Genomic DNA, 21030 nt, shown 5'->3' with positions numbered 1-21030 from the left:
GGTGTATCGTCCACATCGAATGAGAAAGGGTCAGCAAAAATTTAAAAAGTGTCTCTGTGTTACTTGAAGTTTACAAACCGGTGATCAAATCCTTCCTGTAGCTTTACAATGGCATTAGCATACTTCTCACAAAAGGTTCTGTTGAAATGTTCCACTTGCCCATTTTACACAGTTACATTCATCATGGATACAAATATCATGGGAATTTTGGGCTTTTAATGACTTCTTACAACTTTGCATCTCACCACTGCATCGCTTTGTGCTTGTTCATCCTCCTGATGTTCTGTGTCTCTCTCCTGCAATGATGCAGTTTGTCAGTGACTTAAGCTCATCACTGAACACGTGATTTCTTGTAAATCAGCTGTTTTACAGATATTGCTGTGGTCCATAAAAAGTATCTGTCATATTCTGCTAACATGCAACGTGTTTTTTCTTTTTCAACATTAAAGTAATTCAGACATAACAGCACGACTGAATTGTTTTCACCCTCTGATCAGCCCTCATCTCAGCAGCTGCATCACTCACACATTCAGTGTTTTAACCAGTTTCACTTTTAATTCTTTCAAGGGGCGGAGCTTTAAGACAAATATAGGTGGGGTGACAGAGTCCGAAACAGGAGCAGCAGCTACAAGACTCGACTGTGTGCAGACTGACCTCCAACCTGTTATCACTCTATCACAGCACGCAGATAAACGCCATCATTTGGTGAGTGTTTCCAGTTTCTGTCTCTGTGCAAAATTAAATTTCCTCAAATTTAATTTGATTCATTTAAAGTGAACTTTATTACTCTGGTGTACAATATGAATTGGTTAGTAATAGCATAGCTCAGTACATGAAGTTTTCTCTAAAGAATGACAGTGATTGGTGTGAAACTTAGACTTACGAGTCAATTTCAAATTTATATATATATATATATATATATATATATATATATATATATATATATACACACACACACACACACACACACACACACACACACACACACACACACACACACCTGGTAAAACGTGGTAAGATTTTGAGTTTTTTTCTATGTGGGGATGTAAAAAAAGTAAAAAAAAAAAGTTTGTATTTATAGTTGTTGGGTCTAAAACGTAAACCCCGCTGACTCAGAGACAGATCCGTGTGAACAAAGCAAGACCACACAGCGCTCTTTGTCTTTTTACTTGCAGCAGAGATGTCCGGTCAGGGTCTCAGAGTTGAAAGCTCTTCACCTGATCTCAGCCAACTTCCAACCTGACTTGTCTCTTTTATTGACAACAGCAGTTATAAAAACATCTCGTTAGTTATGTGACAGTTAAGGCACGTGTACGTGAGCAAGTGAGTGTGTGTGTGTGACGTTTGCTATCACACCACATATGGCGTGAGCTTTCAATGAACCAACAAAGCAGAAGTGAGCGGTATAGCTGAACTTATAAAAACAGGAACTTGTGGTTTCTTATGTGCAATGGAAAATTACAGCAAAGAGACCAGCCCCCACATCTTATGCATGCAAGAGAAGCTAAAACCTAATATGGAAAAAACATTTTATCAGCACACATGCAAGCAATGGTTCTGTGACTTTCCATCAATCTTTATGGTTTGATGGGAAATTGGTTAAATGATTGATCAGCTCATGTCTGGATGACAGCAGATAATTCTGATGAAAAGGAAACTAAACCCGTAACTAACTGTAAGCACGTTGCAGCTGAGTCGAGGGTTAATAAAAATAAGACCATGTGATGTCCAGCATGAGTACACGTGCCACGGACAGTCCATGTGGGACATCTGAAAGACTCATTGTGTAACTCAGGGTGTAAGCAGCAACTTTTCAAGTCTCTGCAGAATCCTGCTTACAGTGCTGTGTGCACGCTCATCTTTGGAGCAGAGACCATTTCTTAACCACTCACAGCCACAGGAAGGACCAAAAATCAGAAATGCTTTGCTGTTTTCAGGGGGCGGAGCTATAGGACACGCATATAGGTGGAGGTTCAGAGTTCAGAGACCAGTACGCACACTGACTTCCACCACGACCATCCATCACCAGACTCACTGCTGGGTACAGCTCTTATCATCACTCCAACAGCACGCAGGTAAACCTCCATCATGTGATCACACTTTCTGCAAACTTCTTGCTTCTGTCACGTGTCCCTGCTCTTGATTCGTAAACTTAAAACATTAAGATTAAACTGGCAAAATTTCAAGGGTCGTTCTTGTGTTTCTGTGTCATTAATGCAGCAGATTTAATTCAGATTTAAATTCCTCGTTCCTTGCTGTTCCTCGTTTCACTGTGGTTAATATTTACAATGCAAACTGCACGATACGCTTCATTAGCCACATATACACTTCTTCTTCTTCTTTTTAACAAAAGTCAAAACAATAATTTTAATAAGCACTTTGTTAAATGATCGGCCATAAAAGGAGCATCATGGGAGAAAATGTGGAAATAAGAAATAACTGATTTGTTCATTAATTTACGTTGGAGCGATCTTTAAATGGAATTAAAAAATTGCACAGCGCACTGAAATAAATAATCAAATAATCTACAGACGTCTCAGTAACTGTGCTTTATGAGCTAATATGAATCAGCACTGACCCGTCTTCAGTCTTATTCATGTTCTTTACTAGTTTTCTTCTAACATCCATGTTTATGGTCTGTTTCATGTCTAAAAGCCTCACATTTAAACAAGAACAGTCACTACATGACTGATGATACACTCACAGCTTCTCATGGAGCAACATGTTAAACTAGTTTTATTTTTATTCCAGTGGCCTCCCCAAAACTTAAAAAAGACATATTCCAAAAATTGGGATCCCACCTGAAAATCAACTTTAAAGATTGAACTTCAGGTTTTGGTTTAATCCGATCATAACGAATGACTAAATTTAAATGTCAAATTAAAGTAGCTAAGTACAAATTCTGCAGTTCAAGAAAAAAGTCACATTTTCCACATTTTTTCTCCTTTTTTTAAGGATCAGCATGGAGGACCCAGATGACTTATATATGGAATTGATTCCTGGAGTTAAAGAAGCCCTGCAGAACAACGACACTGCTGCAGCAGCTGCAAAGATTGAAGAAAATTTAAAACAACAACATAATATCCCACTAAATATCGCCATCACAGGAGAGTCTGGGGCTGGTAAATCCACCTTTGTTAATGCCTTCAGAAGACTATGTGATGATGAGAAGGGAGCTGCTCCTACTGGTGTTACACAAACCACCTCAGAGGCCACACCGTACCCCCATCCAAAGTATCCCAATGTTATCTTGTGGGATCTTCCTGGAATCGGCACCACCAAGTTTCCAGCTAAGAAGTACCTGAAGCTTTTTGGATTTGAGAAGTTTGACTTCTTCATCATCATCTCAGCCACTCGCTTCACAGAGAATGACGTGAAACTGGCTCAGGAGATTCAGAAGATGAAGAAAAAGTTCTACTTTGTTCGCTCAAAACTTGACAACGATATAAATGCTGAGAGAAGAAAGAGAGACTTCAGTGCAGAGAGAACTCTCAAAGTAATCAGAGACGACTGCGTTCAGAGTGAGTGTCTGATCACTTACAGCTCAGTGGGAGCACATTATGGATTCACTTTAATATTCAGGCCTTAGCTTTACATTATTTGTTTTTATGTGTGTAATCATGTTAACATGTTCCTTCTGTGAAACAGGACTCGGAGGATTAGGCTTCGAGTCTCCGCAGGTGTTCCTGGTGTCCAGCTTTGAGCTCCACCTGTACGACTTTAGTCTCTTACATCAGACCTTAGACAGAGACCTTCCTTCAAAGAAGAGAGATGCTCTGCTGTTCGTCATGCCCAACATTAACCCAGAGATCATCAGGAAGAAGAAAGAAGCTTTTAAGCGCCGATTATATTTGTTGGCCACTCTGTCTGCAGCTGGAGCAGCTGTTCCACTTCCTGGTCTTTCTATTGCTGTTGATGCTGCTGTGCTGGTTGGTGCTGTCACAGATTATGTTTTTGCGTTTGGTCTCGATATCCCGTCTCTGAAGAGACTTTCTGACAGAACAGGTGTGCCATATGCTGATCTGCAGGCTGTCATCATTTCACCACTGGCTGCAGCAGAAATAACTACAGAGCTCCTCCTGAAGGTCATGACCCAAGTGGGACGCACAGCTACATTAATGGCAGCAGAGGAAGTATCCAGATTTATTCCGTTAATTGGAATCCCAGTAGCCATGGTTCTCTCTTTCATCACAACGTATAAAGTTCTGAATGCTATCCTCAGTGAGCTCGCTGAAGATGCTGAGAAGGTGTTTGAAAAAGCTCTGGGTCAGTAAAACTCAAATGAAGCTTAGTGACTGTGTGCTGTGTGTAAATTCTCCTAAACGACTGAATCCAGGCACCAGTTTAGCTCACAGGTTCAACAGGTGACCTCATGTGTGGCTAAATGCAGAGTCCTGGATTTGACCTCTGACCCTGATGTGTGTCTGCTCCACACTCTCGCTCTCACTGCAATATTTAACAAAGGCAAAACAATATATATGTACTGAGTCACAGTCAGCTGCACATTTATCTTTCACAGTGATCAGAATAAATTCGATCCTGTTTGACAGATAAAACCTGTTTACAACGTAGAGGAGCTGCTGAATCATTGCTGTGATGCTTTTTCACATTGTGTGTGTAATCAGCTGATATGACGGCTGCTGTTTTTATCTGAACTTGTATTTTATTTGTGATTTAGTAAAATGATAAAACAGTTTGTGTTCACTGCCCTCCAGTGGTCAGAATCAGGAACTACAACTGATATAAACTGTTTATAACCATCAGCCATGTTAATAATAAAATGCTGTTTATAAACACATTAGCATTAGTGTAAGTGTGTTTGATTTGTTTTTAATTCAACAATAGATTTCACTGAATCAGTTTCAATTTAATTTTATTTATATGGCTCATTCACAACAACTGTCCAATTATTTATCAGTTAGAAAAGCACAGAAATGGCGGGAAAGTATTTTACAGACACTCTGGTAAAAGGTGGATGATGATGGAGCAGCGATATAAAACCTGAGAGGCCGATCAGGAAGTGGAAGCAGGTGTGCTGATCATTGAGGAAGATCAGCTGATTGTCTGGCAGGTTTGGGTCTGACTGCAGTTCTTAATCTAACATTCAGTTGTGATTCTGTGAACACACACAAAATATAACTCACTAAATAAAGCCAATAAGAGAGGAATCCTTTACAGGAAAACTGAAGCTTTCTCATGTTTCGTGTTTTCTAATCTGATCTCAAACAAATGGAAAGTCCCATTATAAACACGCATCTAACAAGCTGCTTATTTTCATCTTTACTCTCCAAAATCAGCCAAATAACCATCAAACTTGGGACGTGTATCATGTCAGCTTGTTTGTACATAAGGAAAAAGTTATATGCAAACCACTGAGTCAGACCAAAAGTGAATACATCACCACAAAGTCAACACAAGTCTTTGTTCACCCACAGACAGACTTTAACCAGCAAACATCATGTCAGGAAGAAAGCTGAACATCAGAGAGTCTGAGGGGAGGACGAGCATCTTTAAACCACTGATCAGGAAAGAAAAACTCTCAGCAGTGGCTCACATATATCAGCATTTCACAGAGAATGATGGAGAAAGAAAAACCCTGTTAATGATTAGTTGTAACAAACCGCGATGACGAAGAGAACGATGTCACAGTGTGTCAGAGCTCTGAGTTCAGGAGCTAAAAGCAGAACCAGAAAGTAGACAGGAAAAGGTTTGAGTTGACAGTGTACCACAATTTTTTTTCTTCTAGATCTCAAGTTTCAATTATTAAATGCTGAAAAGTGTTTACATTATTTACTGAAATGAGTCAAAGGCAACGAACACAATCTTTAAAAACAAGAAACATAAAATAAGCAGTTCATTCATAAAAACATTTAAAAGCACCGCCATTAAAGAGAGTTCATGTCCTTTGGTGTTCAGACTAAAGGCAGGAAACTCAGAGAGGTATAATGGAATATTTAAATTTACATTTTTGATGTTTGTTTGTTTGAGTTTTAACTTCCTCATTTTGTTTTATTATCACTGAAGTATGATGAGCATTTAGATCTTTATGTAATATTTGAGTTTGGCTTCTTCTACATTATTCAGTGCTGCTGAAGTTTGCATTTGTGGGTTTAGTTCCTCGTTTTGAATTTACTGTTTCTAAGTTCATTCCTATTAGTTCGACTGATAATTCAGGATGTTATATGTGAGCTGTCCACTCCTGGATGAGAGTGGAAACTGCTGCACTTTTCCAGATATTTCCAGAACCCTCCCCCGCATCCTCTGATGTCTCCTTCCTCAACGAGCTCAACAACTTTTATGCTCGTTTTGAGCGAGAGAACACCACAACCACAACCAAAGCAGACATGACGCCAGACCACCAACCTCTGACTCTCTCCCCCACCGATGTAGGAGCGGTGCTGAGCAGGATCAATGGCCACAAGGCTGCAGGTCCTGATGGCATCCCCGGGCGTGTTCTCAGAGCGTGTTCTGGGGAGCTTGCAGGAGTGCTGACAGACATATTCAACCTGTCCTTGGCCCACGCTGTGGTACCGGCCTGCTTCAACTCCACCTCCATCGTCCCGATACCCAAAAACTCCAACCCATCTAGCCTGAATGACTACTGCCCAGTAGCACTCACCCCCATCATCACTAAGTGCTTAGAGCAGCTGGTCCTAGCACACTTCAAATCCTGTCTCCCCCCCACCCTGGACCCCCACCAATTCGCATACCGCCAGAACAGGAGCACAGAGGATGCAGTCTCCATCGCACTGCACTCTGTCCTCTCACACCTGGACAACAACAACACCTACGCCAGAATGCTGTTTATAGACTTCAGTTCAGCATTCAATACAATCCACCCCTCACAACTCATCAGGAAACTGACAGAGCTGGGCATCAGTTCCCTCATCTGCAAATGGTTACTGGACTTCCTGACCAACCGCCCCCAACATGTCCGGCTGGATAACCACTGCTCATCTACAATCACGATGAACACCGGTGTACCACAAAGCTGTGTGATGAGCCCTTTCCTCTACTCCCTCTTCACCCACGACTGCAGACCTGCTGATGGTTCCAACACCATCATTAAGTTTGCAGATGACACCACGGTGATTGGCCTCATCAGTGACAACGATGAGGCCGCCTACAGGGAGGATGTGGATCGTCTGGCTGAGTGGTGCGACAGAAACAACCTGCTGCTTAACACCGAGAAGACCAAGGAGCTCATCGTGGACTACAGGAGGAATGCTGATCCACATCCACCCATCCACATTAAGGGGACGGCTGTGGAGCGTGTGAGCAGCTTCAAGTTCCTGGGAGTCCACATCTCCGAGGATCTCATCTGGACGACCAACTGCTCCAAGCTGGTCAAGAAGGCTCACCAGCGCCTCTTCTTCTTGAGGACTCTGAGGAAGAACCACCTGTCCTCAGACATCCTGGTGAACTTCTATCGCTGCACCATCGAGAGCATCCTGACCAACTGTATAACAGTCTGGTACGGGAACTGCTCTGCCTCGGACCGGAAGGCGTTGCAGAGGGTCGTGAAAACTGCCTACCGCATCGCCGGAGCAACACTTCCTGCCATAAAAGACATCTACAGGAAGCGGTGTCTGAAAAGGGCTGGGAAAATCATCAAAGACCCCAGTCACCCATCACATGGACTCTTCACCCTCCTGCCCTCTGGGAGGCGCCACAGGAGCCTCCGGACTAAGACCACCAGGTACCGGAACAGCTTCTTCCCCACAGCTGTCAGACTCCTGAACTCTGCCTCCTGACATCTGACCCACATTAACTCATGGACTGAACATACACACACCCACAACAACACACACACAATGGACAACTGTACCCTCAAACACACAATAATAACATGGACTGAACCACCACTCACAACCACTAGCACTTTATATAGCCTCTGTAGAAATTATCCACACCCTCACGTATCTTAACTGCACTACTGTATAGTTCTGTGTAAATAATCATTCTGTACATACGATAATTTTTAATCCTACAACTGCTTATAACTTGCTTAGTTCACATTTCTGTATAGCTGTATATCTCAGATTCTGTATAGTTTTTCATATTTATATCCTGTTCATAGCCTGTACTCACTACAGCCTGTACATACTTATAGTTATAGAATATTCATAACATACCTTAATAGACCCATTTCTGTAATATACTTAGATATCTATATTATTGCTAATATATATTGTAATATATCTATATCATGGCTAAAGCACTTCTGGATGGATGCAAACTGCATTTCGTTGCCCTGTACCTGTGACATGTGCAATGACAATAAAGTTGAATTCTATTCTATTCTATGTAGAGTGACATGGAACACCAAACAACCCACAGCTCAGAGAAACACTGGTTTTCCTCAAATTTACAGCTCGTCTAAAAATAGTGAAATTTGTGAGAAATGCTAGATTTTAACAGTACCACACTGAGGAGGTCAAATTCAGAGCCCTTCTAAACACCCTCTCAGCATCATCAGCGAGCTCACTGAGGAAAAACTGCAGAGCTCGACTGCTTATAGTGAAAGAGAAACCAGCTGTCAGCAGGGATCCAAACAGTGGAATGAACCTGCACACGTTATCTGCTCTCATTATTTTAGCTGTGCTTGGAAGTGTCGTCAACTCATCCAGGATAAGATCTGTAGTTATGGTGTTTGTGGCCAGCGGTGAATTGATGACAGCGCACAGATCAGTGTAGGAGACACCTGTGATGGCAGCAAGTCTCTTCAGCGATGGGCTGTCAAGACCAAACCCAGCTACATAACCTGTGACAGCAGCCTTTAAGGTGCTGTCAAAAACAGAAGAAATCCCCAGAGGAGCTGTACGTACAGCTGCAGACAGAGTAGCATAGAGTGTTATTTCAGCCTGAAAAACTTCTTTCTTCTTCTTGATGATGTTGCATATACCAAACAGCAGAACATCTCTCTGGTGTTCAGGAAGTTCTCTCTCTAGGGTCTCATGTAACAGAGGGAAGTCGTACAGGTGGAGCTCAAAGCTGGACACCAGGAAGACCTGCGGAGACTCGATGCCCAAATCTCTGAGTCCTGCGTAACAGAAGAAACACACGGTGTGAAGATTAAATGAGAAATGCAGACTAACACATCTGACTGTGGACTTCTTTGTGTGCTGCACCCTGGTGTAACTTCTGGTAATGTTCGGAGAAACTGTCTCAGTAATTGATGCCACGGCCTGCTTACACCAACACATCCTTTCACCTCTCAGCTGTGAAAGGCTGATAGCGGATTGTCGTCATCTCGATGAGAACAACATGACGTTGGATTTTCAGATGGACACCATAGACGCATCTAGTAAAACCCTCAGACGAGTACAAATCTCAGTGACCTTAACCTCAAGTTGAAGGTCAGAGGTCAACCTTTCTAAAAGTCTTGTAAAGATGATAACACAAGAAGGAAGTCAGCTGGGACTTTCATATTTATTCCATAGGTGCATCTACTCAGAGGCTGCAGGGTCACCAGTAAATCAGATACTGCAGTTTTACATGATGTGTTGCTGAATTTCTTTTTTCGTGAAACATCTCACAAAACTAACTGAAATATAAAATTTCTGTGTTACTCAAAGGTTGCATGAAAATACAGTTTAGCGATTAGTATGCAGAACTGTGGTGACGTTTACTGTGATGCACTTTTGTGGACTGGTGCAGAGCAGCGGTGGTGTTCATGGTCAATGTTAGGGGGAGGATTAGATTTATTCATCTACATCTTCCTTTTATAGTAATTAAACTGTCTACATGGGAGAAATGAACCATACAGCATGTGAAATATGTGCTTATATATTGTTGTATTTAGTTAGCTCCATGTTAAGAGCAATCTACTCATACAGTGAGTTATTATGTGATTATTGCTGTGATGCTTCACGCTGCATCACTACACCTGATACATATAACTAAATTGTAAATGTCCATTGATATGGACATTCTCACTACCAGATTGGACAATATTCAGATTCCAGACCTCTATTCTACCCCTGATGATCTGTTGTTGTATTATAATTATTGTTTACTCAATGTCTCCTGTAAAAACTCTGTTTTCTTCGCTTGCTTCGGTGGTTCGATCCCAGGCTGCCTCCTGGCTGCATGCCAAATATCCTTGGGCAAGATACTAACCCCGTGTTTGGCGCCAGTGTCCGGCAGCCTCGCCTCTGTCAGTGCGCCCCAGGGCAGCTGTGGCTACAATGTAGCTTTCCATCACCAGTGTGTGAATGACTGAATGTAGTGTGAAGCGCTTTGGGGTCCTTAGGGACTAGAAAAGCGCTATACAAATGCAGGCCATTTACCATTTTGAAGGCCAAAGCTCGAAGGCTAGAGAGTAGATATAAGAAATCTCACATCAGTAAGCACCACCCGCTCACTTCGAGCTTCTTCTTCTATCCAGCTTGCTGTGCCATCTTTCTGCCTCAGCACCATGGGAAGCAGAGCTTTCAGCTGCTCTGCTCCCAGGCTGTGGAGCTCTCTACCCCCAAATATAAGAAACACTGATTCTCTCCCCCAGTTTAAAGCTCAACTCAAAACCATCTGTTCAAATCTGCATATTCACTGTGAACCTATTGTTTGTTTCTGTTATATTGTGCTTTTGTTTTCTTATTTTTCTTCGTTGTTATTGTTCTATTATGTGTTTTGTGGCAAGTGTCCTTGGGTGTGTTGAAAAGCGCTTTCAAATAAAAAAATTTATTATTATTATTATTATTATTATTATTATTATGTGGAAATGATGTTTAGAGTGAAACAAATATATTAACTCTAATCAAAGAAAAGAAGAAGCTCACCTTGGGTGCAGTTCTTCCTGATGGTTGAAAGTGTCCTCTCCATGTTGAACTCTCTCCGGGTTCTTTTCTCGGCTCGTATATCTTTGTCAACATTTGACCGAACAAAGTAGAACTTTTTCTTCATCCTCTGAATCTCTTGAGCGAGTTTTACATCATTTTCTCTGAAGCGAGAGTCTGAGATGATGATGAAGAAGTCAAACTTCTCAAATCCAACAAGCTTCAGGTACTTCTTAGCTGGAAACTTGGTGGTGCCGATTCCAGGGAGATCCCACAAGATAACACTGGGATACTTTGGATGGGGGTACGCTGTGACCTCTATGGTGGTTACTGTCATACCAGTGGGAGCAGCTCCCTCCTCATCATCACATAGACCTCTGAAGACATTAACAAAGGTGGATTTCCCAGAACCAGATTCCCCTGTGATGGCGATATTTAGAGGTGTTATGTTGTCCTCGTGTGGTAACTTGATATTTGCAGCAGCCAGTGGTTTTTTAATTTTCAGAACATCTGTAATATCTTCTGTAACCATCTTTGATAACTGGAACAAAAAACAACAACAAAAACAAATAAAAATGAGCATAACAGTTTTGTTCTTGTGAGGTTTACCTCTGCGTGATCTAATATCATGAAATTGTAAAATATAGAATACTTGGCTGAATGTGAAAATGAAATAAAAAAAAAAAGCTTAATTACATTTAATCTATACTTAAGTAAAATTCTGCAGATACAAAATTTACTTAACATTGTTCTTTTTTCGAGCACTGAAATACTTTTAGTTAAATGAAAATAATATTTCAGTTAAATAAATTTTTTATTGAGTCAAATGTCTTCATTCATGAACAGTACTGTCTTACACACCACACATCAGACTCGTCGTTTGGCTGAATTTAGTCTGAGTTCTCTTATCTCTGTATTTATTATTCTCCTGTTTCAGATTTGTTGATCTGATTGTTGTTAATTACATTCACCTGCGTCTCCTCCCCCTCCTGTGTCTAATATAGAATCATACAGTCATTTACTTCTGCATGAAATGATTCGAGTGCTGCCTCCTCCAATCAGAGACATAATTAAATGATGATAAAACAGTGATCTTTAAAGAACTGCAGCAACAAAACAGACAAAAGACGAATCCTGCAGAAAATCATTAAGCTGGTGATTTATGGCTCAGAAACATTTTAAGTTCTATCAATTACTTTTACACTGAATGCTAGTGTTTAGTTGTAAGGTGAAAGCTGTGCATCAGAGCTCTGAGTCTTTAAACTGGATCTATTTAATCATTAAAGCTTCCTGTCCGTCTGCCTGATGAAAGAGACGAGTTACATGAATGTGATTGGTTGGACGGGTGTTCTTGGTGTTGCTCTGTTTCCAACAGTGTCAAAGAGACGAGGCAGCAGATTAGAATGAAGCATTTATACATATTTTATAATAATACACACAGATTCTTGTAACAATGAGCAGAAGCAGCTTTCTGAAGCAGAAAGCCCGGACTAACTTAAAGTTGATAACCACCATCATGAGTGGAGCAAATTAATTTACAGAAGTTCTTTCAAACCCAGTAATGCAGCTGTCATACTTTGAGACTTTTTCCCTGCACTGGAACATTTACTGCACTTTTTACTGAGGTTAAATATTTATCTAAGTAATTTTTAAACGCTACTGCAGACAGTCTGATTGTAATCTGATTCCAGTTGTGGTCCAATGTTTCCATCCACTCATCATGGGTATGAATGATGTAATAATTTTGGTTTTTTAATGATTTCTTTGAACTGTTCTTTGTCCAGGGTGGAATGATTGTACAGCATCTTTAATTACTTAAAATTAAAAACAAGAATTATTCTGGATTTTCTCTAATCCGTATAGGGTCAAATAAATGCATACATTTACACTTTAAGTCTCTTAATTTATTTTATAATAAACTGTCTTCACAGTGGACAGTGATGCTGGTGTTTCTAGCAGTTTCCACTTCATGGCAGGCCTGAGCCTCAGTGGTTTCTGGGTTTTTCCTTTTTATGTCCTCTCATCTGAGGGTGACAGTTTGGGTCTTCTTCCAAACTTTGGCAAGTGATGATACTGCCAAACCTGTACTTATGTAGTTGTTTACATGAACCATTTACAGTTGTTTAGGAATAGCTCTAAGAAACTTTAGCAACTAGTATAAATCTACAATTTCCCTCTTGGATCTTCACTGAGTTCCTTGGACTTCTCCAATATTCTTAGTAATTTTCACTTATAGCTGTCAAACAAATCCTTTCTATGCTGCAAAGACAAACTACCAGCTGTAGTCAATCATGGTCACTAACAAGAAGTTAACAGGCCTCAGCCTTGTTAAGATAAGACATTGTAGTATTTTCAGCAGCACTGGCTAAAAGATTTATAAATGTATATATTTGAGCCTGTGTGGCTTAGAGGAAGTCCAAAATAAATTCTAACTTGTGCACCCAATTCTCGTTTTTAAAGTAATTAAAGATGTATGCTGAACGATTATTCTACTCTAGAAAAAAAGAACAGTACAAATAAATCATTAAAAGCCTAAAATTACCCTGATATTCATGCCCATGTTGAGTGGATGTAAAATTCTAACCACAGATGCATCTACATTTAAATCGGTAACTCAGCCTCAACAGAGCTGAGCTGTTATTGAAGATCGTCTTCTTTGGCCTCGACCTTCAACTGCTAATCGAGCGCTCTGATCTTCTGTACCAGTTTGTTCTCAAACTGTGTTCCTATCATCCACCTTTTTCTGAGTATTTTTCTGTTGGATGACTTCAAACTGTTTTCTTTTCACTTTCAAGTATCCAATATAAAAGCTGCTGATTTTGATTTCAAATCAAAGTGTCCACTGAGCCAGAATTTCTCTGACAGCCTCAAAGTACGTTTTCATTTCTTTTTTTATTCCTTCAAATTTTCAGTTTGTTTCTTGATAAAGATAACTTACCCCTGCCTCGTCAAGTTTTCCACTTTCATCTCTGTGAAGAAGCTGGTCTTCAGTGGTCTTCATGTTACTCCTCAGGTGGGAGATCTGCTTAATGGCCAGGGTCTCCAGTTTTCTGTACACTACAACTTCAAGTGTGTTCTTGAAACTGAAAACAAAGTTCTCACTGAGGAGGGCGTTCCACAGGTCCTGAATTTTGGTTCTGAGCTGTGAGAGAGTGATCCCAGCAGACTTTGAAGCTTTAGAGAGGATGGTGTTCTTCACTTCTTGGAGGCTCTCGCTGTAAGCTGGATTAGGAGCAGCCATGGGTGGACTGCCCTCCCACAGCTGCCCACAGTATTTCACATCTTTCTGAACATCAAATTCAATGACATCACTGAAGCGCTCAGCATCACATAGCTCCTCTTCAGCTGCTAGTTTGGTCATCTGGTCCAGATGTTCCTGCAGGCGTCTCTTTCCGTCCACGTTCTTCTCTGCTGCTGCAACATCTGGAACATCCTGAACAAACACACATCTGGGAGAAAGCTGAACTTTCTTCATCCTCATCAAAGCCTGAACAACAATCTGCAGAATATCTTGGATCTTCAACAGATCATCTCCAAAGATGCTGATCAGTGTCACGTTTCCCAGAGCAACGACAAATGTCGCCAGTTCGTTGTCACAGTACCGAGTGGTGTTACCGTCCAGCTCAGGAGCCTGCAGACCTTCAGTGTCCACCACTAGAACATAGTCAAAGTCTGTCTTCATGTCCTCTGATACTTTGAGCAGCTGCATGAAGGCACCCTTGGTACTCCTGCCAGCACCTACTGCAGGCTGCAGTTCAAACATGGAGCTCAGCAGTGATGTTTTCCCACTGCTCTGGAGGCCCAACACTGACAACACAAAAACTCTCTGGTCCCCCAGTTTCTGGATGACTTCCTCTAAGAGGCTGGAGATCCATGTGAAAGGCAGGTGACCTGCATCCCCGTCCATCAGCTCCACTGGGTGTCCTGATATCATCAGCTGTGCAGCCAGCTCAGGGTATTTACACCAGTCAGCGTCTCTGCTCTCTCCAGCTGTTGTTCTGTGGGCTTCATAGATGTGTCCCATTTCTCTGAACATGTGCTCCAAGCCGAAGGATGCAGACTGCAGTTTGTGGGACAAGTCTTGGAGCTCAGTTTGTTTCATTAATAACAGACCAGATTTGTCATGTTTGTTCTTCAGAGCTAAGACCTCCAACCACTTTTCATCATAACTTTGGAGAACAGAAGAAACGTCCTCTGTGGAGAGAGCATCCATGAAGATCTGAGTCCATTTCAGGAAATACTCTCTGTCTGGTGGTGGCAGTGCTGACAGGCTGTTAGTGAACAGCTCCATCAGTTTACTGCAGCAAGCAGCACGTTGTTTCTGACGCATGTCCATCAGTTTCTGCTGCTTTTTACTTTTCTCCTTTTCACTGTTTCCTCTGAGATGATTCAGTTCTTTGTATATTTTGTTCAAGTGATGCCACAGATGGTTTTGACAAGGAAGGAATTCCTCTTTGATCTTTGAGATATCCAGGTTATCCTTCATAATCAGCTGCATTATTTCCAGAGCAGCAGATCTGCCTCTCTGACAGGCTGGGTCACTTTCATCCACTCTGACTCCAGAGAGCTCAGCCAGGGTTTCCAGCTGGAAGGATGGTTTCAAACTGGAATCTTCTAGAGAAGATAAAACTTCTCTAATGATCTTTTTCAGCTCTTCAGATACATCTGACTGGTTTCTGCCTTTGAGACCCATTTTGTATTTTCCCTTTTTAGTCCTGACAGCATCACAGCTGTCATCAACACTCACACATATTAAAGGTTTATGAGACTTAAAGAGGTCGGCTACAAGTGATGCGCTTTCTTCATCTTTTTGCAGGGATGCAACAAGGAAAACGTTGATGGAGGATTTTTCAATCAGTATGTCGCGCTGTTTTTCAATCTGCAGAGCATCACCGTGAAGATTACAAAAAGCCATGCAGTCCCTGAAGGCATCACCCAGCAGGGCAGTACCAGGCTATCTCTGCCACACCATCCATCAGATGGCGAGACCTGGTGCTTCCTGGGCAGTTCCTGTGGAAGAAGGTGCTGTGGCGGTCGTTGATCAAAGCGTTCATCAGCTGAGATTTAGACACTGACAGAGAACCCAGGCGGAAAAATGACACCAAGGGTGTCTGAGCTTTGCAGACTGGAACACTCTTCATGGTGACGATAGGTGAGCCATCTTTGATCTGAGTCGCCGTCCAGGTTTTTGTTATCTGTCTGAAAGTCCACAGAGGACACTCCATCTCCATTGTGACTGGGTCAGGGACCAGCAAAGGTAAAGCGTACTGACACTGAGAGAGCTTTGTGACCATCGTCTGTTTAAGGAAGCTGTCTGAGCAGTGAAACACGGCCATCTGGACATCCATTGGATGCAGGTGAGTCTGTTCTGTGTCCACGCTGGTGTTCAGAAAAACCTCCCAATCACTGTAATGCTTCTCAGGGATGTCAGTCACCGGCCTGGGCTTTGGCTTTGTCCCCTCAGGACTGTCTGGTCTTACAGGAATATATCTGGCCCTGCAGTCTAACATTATCAGCCTGCAGACAAACATGTGAGCCAGATGTTTCTCAGATGTGACATGGTGCCGTGTCACAGGTGGACGGATCTGAAGAAAATCCTCTGGTGAGAATTTCTGCTGCAGTTTGTCTTGAAGCTGAAGTCTATCAATCAGTGTCTCAGTTTGTCTTTGACATGGATACTTGGTGAGTTCATCAGAAACATTCACTGACTGCAGGAAACAAGCAAACAGTTTGTTAAGGACTGATACTGTCATAGAAACTATCTCTAAGATCTTTGGAAAAATTTGGACTTTCCTACCATGTTTCCACTCACGTCCTCACCTGAGGAACCTGCGAGATAAAAACAAACCAGGAGAACAGATCATGTGACTGGACCGAACCAATAAAACAATCAAACTCCCACAGGTAACATGAACGATACAGTCCTATACAGACTGAGTGAATCCAAACTGCTGTGCCGTGACAGACAGTCACTGTGTGGAGCACACGGGGCATCACTAGGTTTATGTATGTTGTATGAATCATTACTGTGAAAGTCAGACATGAATCTGAGTCACTTTCAATCAGTTTGATGCACACTGATAAGTTTGTGTAACAGACGTGATGTAGATACAGAAAAACTACGTGAAGGTTTACTGACAGTCAAACAGAGGACTTTGTGTTCTTTTCATTTACATTATAAACCCTCAGTGGTCACAATAAAAACACAATTATTCACTGATTATTGAAATGAAACAGTCCTGCAGACACACAGCATCCCCTCTCAGCTGTACCATCATTTCTGTCTCAGCAGCACAAAACAGCTGTTTGACCAACAAGAGATAAAAATTCATCCCACAAGAGCTCCGATTATATTCAAGCTCTTTGGAAAAACTCCCGGAGGAAACGTGACTGAGCTGGTTGGAGAATGAAGAGAGTGGAACGCTTTGAAAGCAAAATGAAGCTGCGAACAACCATCAAACTTTTTTCTTCTGTGAAGATTCCCAATCAGGAGAAACACATTTACAATCACATCATCAGTAAAACAATAACAACAATAATAAAGTTGAGCGAGTCAATGTGTTCAAACCTTTGAGACTTTGCTGAAGGTGTGAAATCAAACCTTGAGATTCTCCTGCAGACAGCATGTGTACAACAACATGATCATAGAAACACATTTTCCTGCTGATCAGGTGAGAAGATTTTACCTTTGTTGGAGCGTTCCTCGTTCTCATCTTCTTCACCTTCATGGAGGAAGAAACAGAAAACAGGATCTTTGTCAGAGTTTACTTTAATAACCAAACTTCCGTCATGAATGTCTGGTTTATTACTTCTAATGACCTTTGTCAGGTTTCAAAGACGAGACCTTAGATCTGATCTCAGCCTCTCCTCCACCTGCTGCTGCTGTGCTGTGAAGGTTTTCCATCTCATCTGCTCCTCATCTTTACAAAGGATCCACACATCATCTGTTTGTTTTGTTATCTATCAAAACAGAAAATAGAAATAAATAGAAATATTTAAAAGTGCTAAAAAGAGTCTGGGACCTGAGAGCAGACATCTGAGATCTTCGTGAGCAGAAAGGTGAGAACGTCAGAGCTAATAGATGCTGAATGGACCTCACATCTTATATCTGCTGCTGATGTGACCGTGCTTCACATTTCCACCTCAGAATATGAACCTGACTGTAATGCAAATATTCAGGCTTTGGATAAACGTTGGATAAAGTTTCACATTTTCATTATTTAACTGTAACATCTGCTGTCATCAGCGGCAGTTTATAAAGACATGAAATTCATATTGAGGATAACTGAGTTCATCTTGTTGGTGCAGCGCTCCACAGCAGTCCCAGTTACTCATGTGACACCATGAGAAAAACAATTACCCACCACTGGCTTATGTTGAAGAGACATCAGTGGTTAACAACAGTTTAACACAGTCAGGTAACTGAGTGATGATGAACCAAAGTCAGGGTGTTTTTTCTAATACTTATTTAGTTTCTTTCATTTTTGTGTGGAACATTTAAAAGTTACACATCTAACAGTAAATGTGTATAAGTTTGAAATATTCAAAAATCCAAACAACAACAAAGTAATGATTATGTTTTCACGAGAAATGAACCACCTTTTAACAACCTCACCAGCTGTTTGTGCAGATTATTGCGTTTACGAGGCGCACTTAAATGCATCACAGCCGTTGCTTTTTACCGCACCGTAACATGAGTAACGTCTCAGCACCTTCTTTGCCTGTAACTAAAACAAGGCTTAAACTGAAGAGTGTAACACTGATCTAAGTGTGTGTGTGTGTGTGTGTGTGTGTGTGTGTGTGTGTGTGTGTGTGTGTGTGTGTGTGTGTGTGTGTGTGTGTGTGTGTCAGCGCAGACACCCCCATGAAATCCTCTTCCTCGGGTCAGAGCTGCCACATTAACTTTTATCTTTAAGTCAGAGTTTCATAACTTTAATGAAGCGTTTACACACCACAGAAATACAAACTCTTACTTGCGTGTCTCTCGAGCTCTTCCTGGTTTTTAGTCTAGTTTCGGTTTCTAAGGACGGTCGTCAGAAGCGGAACTTCCTGTGGACCTCCAACCAATCAGAGCGTGACCTAACCCCACAGAGCGTGATGTTTTTACGGTACCGTGATCGTGTCCATTTCAAAGTTATTATAGTTTATAGGTTATTATCAATTTAAACTGAAAACTAAGACTAGATGTCAAAACTATTCAGTTAACTAAAATTAAAAATAATCTTTTTTAAAAACTAAAATAAAGTATTTTAGTTTTTATTGTTTGGTAGAAATTTATTCAAACTTGCTGGGTGAAGCTTTCATCGATGTGTTTATGCTGGTTTTCCTAAATATTACCTCTGACATGTGTCCTCCATGCTTTAATAATTTAAAGGACGAAAACTAAAGAACTGAGAAAATCCACAGTGGAAACTCACTCAAACTAAACTGAATTAAAAACAAAAAGTGAAATAAAAATAAAAGTGACTTAGAAAGTACAATAATTATGGTCCACCTGCCTGGGCAGAGGCTGTGTGGAGGGATGTTGGCTTCACAGGGATGGTGTGTGGGAGACAGGCTTATCTTTTTAACTTTTCCCCTGAAGAGCTGCTTTTATCCTTCTTACTTACATGTGAGAGTACATTTCAGAGCCTGTACTTTTTTACTTTTACTTGAGTAAAGAAGTTGGTCCTTTATACTATGTTCCTCTAGAGGGACTTGTGTGATTTAGGTGCTGTACTTTTGGGAATATTCATTTATTTATGTATTTCACACATCGACAATTGTCATAGAAATTTGAAAATAATTTAAAGCTAAATATTTGTAATTATAATTAATATTGTAAGGTTTACAACATCATTAACAGCTTGTATTGATGTTATGGCTGTGTGCAGGGAGAGGACCTAAAATGCAGCACTCACGGACACAAACGTAACTCATTCATTCAGCTTTATTGCTGGAAGGCAACTGAGCAGAAAACTAACTAAACTGAGAATACAAAAACAAACTAAAAAGGCAGGCTAACAAACTGAACACGCAGTGAAAGTGAGAGTAAACCGCCGTTAACGACACAACAACAAGAACTAACTGACAGGGATTAAAATACACTGGTAGGCACATGAGGAAACGAGGAACAGGTGGGCACACAGCTGGGACTCATTAGGCTAGACAAGACAAGGAAGTAAAGCAGAATACACTAACATGAGACAAGACCTTCAAAGTAAAACAGGAAATCCACAGACTGAACTCAGAGACAACTTTTGGACCTCAGACTGGACAAAGTGAGGTCCAAAAGTCGTGACAGTGAAAATCTCTCATATTTTCAAAGAATGAAAATTTAGAGACGTTTAAAAGTTGTGACAGACTATAGATTCATGGATGTTCACTAATTCCCTCAAAGGGCAGAAAAGGTAATACTGTGTCCAACATCAACACTGACTAGAGGTGAATAGCTCTCCTTGTTTAAACATGTTTAATTTAAAACACTTCTTAAATAATGACATTGATGGTAAAATGTTTATCAAGAACAATTTATTTATAAAAGCAGGAGGGCAGTGAACTCTCATCACAATCTATAGTCAAAATGAAAAAAACACCACAGAGCAGTTTCTGTTCTACACACCTCTGTTCATCATCAAACACTCTGTATTAAAAGTATTTATTATGCTGTAAGCTGATAATAAAAGAGTTTCATCACAAAGTAAATCAAACAAAAGAAGTTCAGATGACGACATTTCAGGAGCAACTATCAGATCACCTGATCTGTAAAAAGTGATGACATCACCAAATCAGACAAAGGATTAGAACAAAGCTCTTCTAGCAGCTTTTATCTGAATAATAACATCACATTTGTTCCTGTATTGATGTGATGAGAAGAAATGAGACCTGCTGAGGCCTCTGATACATTTTTCTTCTTCAGCTCTCAGCGAAGGCGGTCGCACTTTTCTCCTCTCCTCCTCACCCTTATCTTCCCTGCTTAGCCTCTATGTCCTTGTCTTGTCTCGTGTGCATTACTTTCCCTGGAATAGCCTCCCACTGTCGTTCTCTAAAACCTAAAAGAGAATTATGGATTTGATCAACTGGTCTCTGAATGCTATTGACACCCTTTTCTCAACGAGAAATCTGGGCTCGGGAGAGCCTGAGTGCCCTGGAGGGACTTTCCCTGCCGGATACACGATGGACGGGTGGCAGAACTGGAGGATCATGTGCCTGGCGGGACTGTCGATCGAGGACGCTGAAGATATCTATCTATTCGGAACCGTGATAACAGGGT

General features: G+C 41.2%; 2 protein-coding genes across 2 annotated transcripts; one reads left to right on the top strand and one right to left on the bottom strand.

Annotated features, from left to right (window-relative positions):
* The first annotated feature begins 632 nt into the window (after window positions 1-632).
* LOC101483162 (interferon-inducible GTPase 5-like) lies at window positions 633-4816 on the top strand. Its single transcript, XM_076877617.1, has 4 exons — window positions 633-705; window positions 1938-2075; window positions 2956-3521; window positions 3649-4816. Exons 3-4 carry the CDS (start codon window positions 2963-2965, stop codon window positions 4272-4274), a joined length of 1185 nt encoding a protein of 394 aa, XP_076733732.1. The 5' UTR covers window positions 633-705; window positions 1938-2075; window positions 2956-2962; the 3' UTR covers window positions 4275-4816.
* A 27-nt stretch (window positions 4817-4843) lies between these two features.
* On the bottom strand, window positions 4844-18835 carry LOC101467485 (interferon-induced very large GTPase 1). The gene is given in 9 exon segments (XM_076877616.1): window positions 4844-5116; window positions 8829-9043; window positions 10782-11319; window positions 13717-15712; window positions 15714-16486; window positions 16576-16607; window positions 17465-17500; window positions 17598-17738; window positions 18752-18835. Coding segments are annotated over 8 exon segments (3687 nt in total). The 5' UTR covers window positions 17683-17738; window positions 18752-18835; the 3' UTR covers window positions 4844-5104.
* Between the last annotated feature and the right edge of the window lie 2195 nt (window positions 18836-21030).

The sequence above is a fragment of the Maylandia zebra genome, linkage group LG19, assembly GCF_041146795.1.
Source record: "Maylandia zebra isolate NMK-2024a linkage group LG19, Mzebra_GT3a, whole genome shotgun sequence".
NCBI classification, from domain to species: domain Eukaryota; kingdom Metazoa; phylum Chordata; class Actinopteri; order Cichliformes; family Cichlidae; genus Maylandia; species Maylandia zebra.
This window is presented reverse-complemented; position numbering and strand designations above follow the sequence as displayed.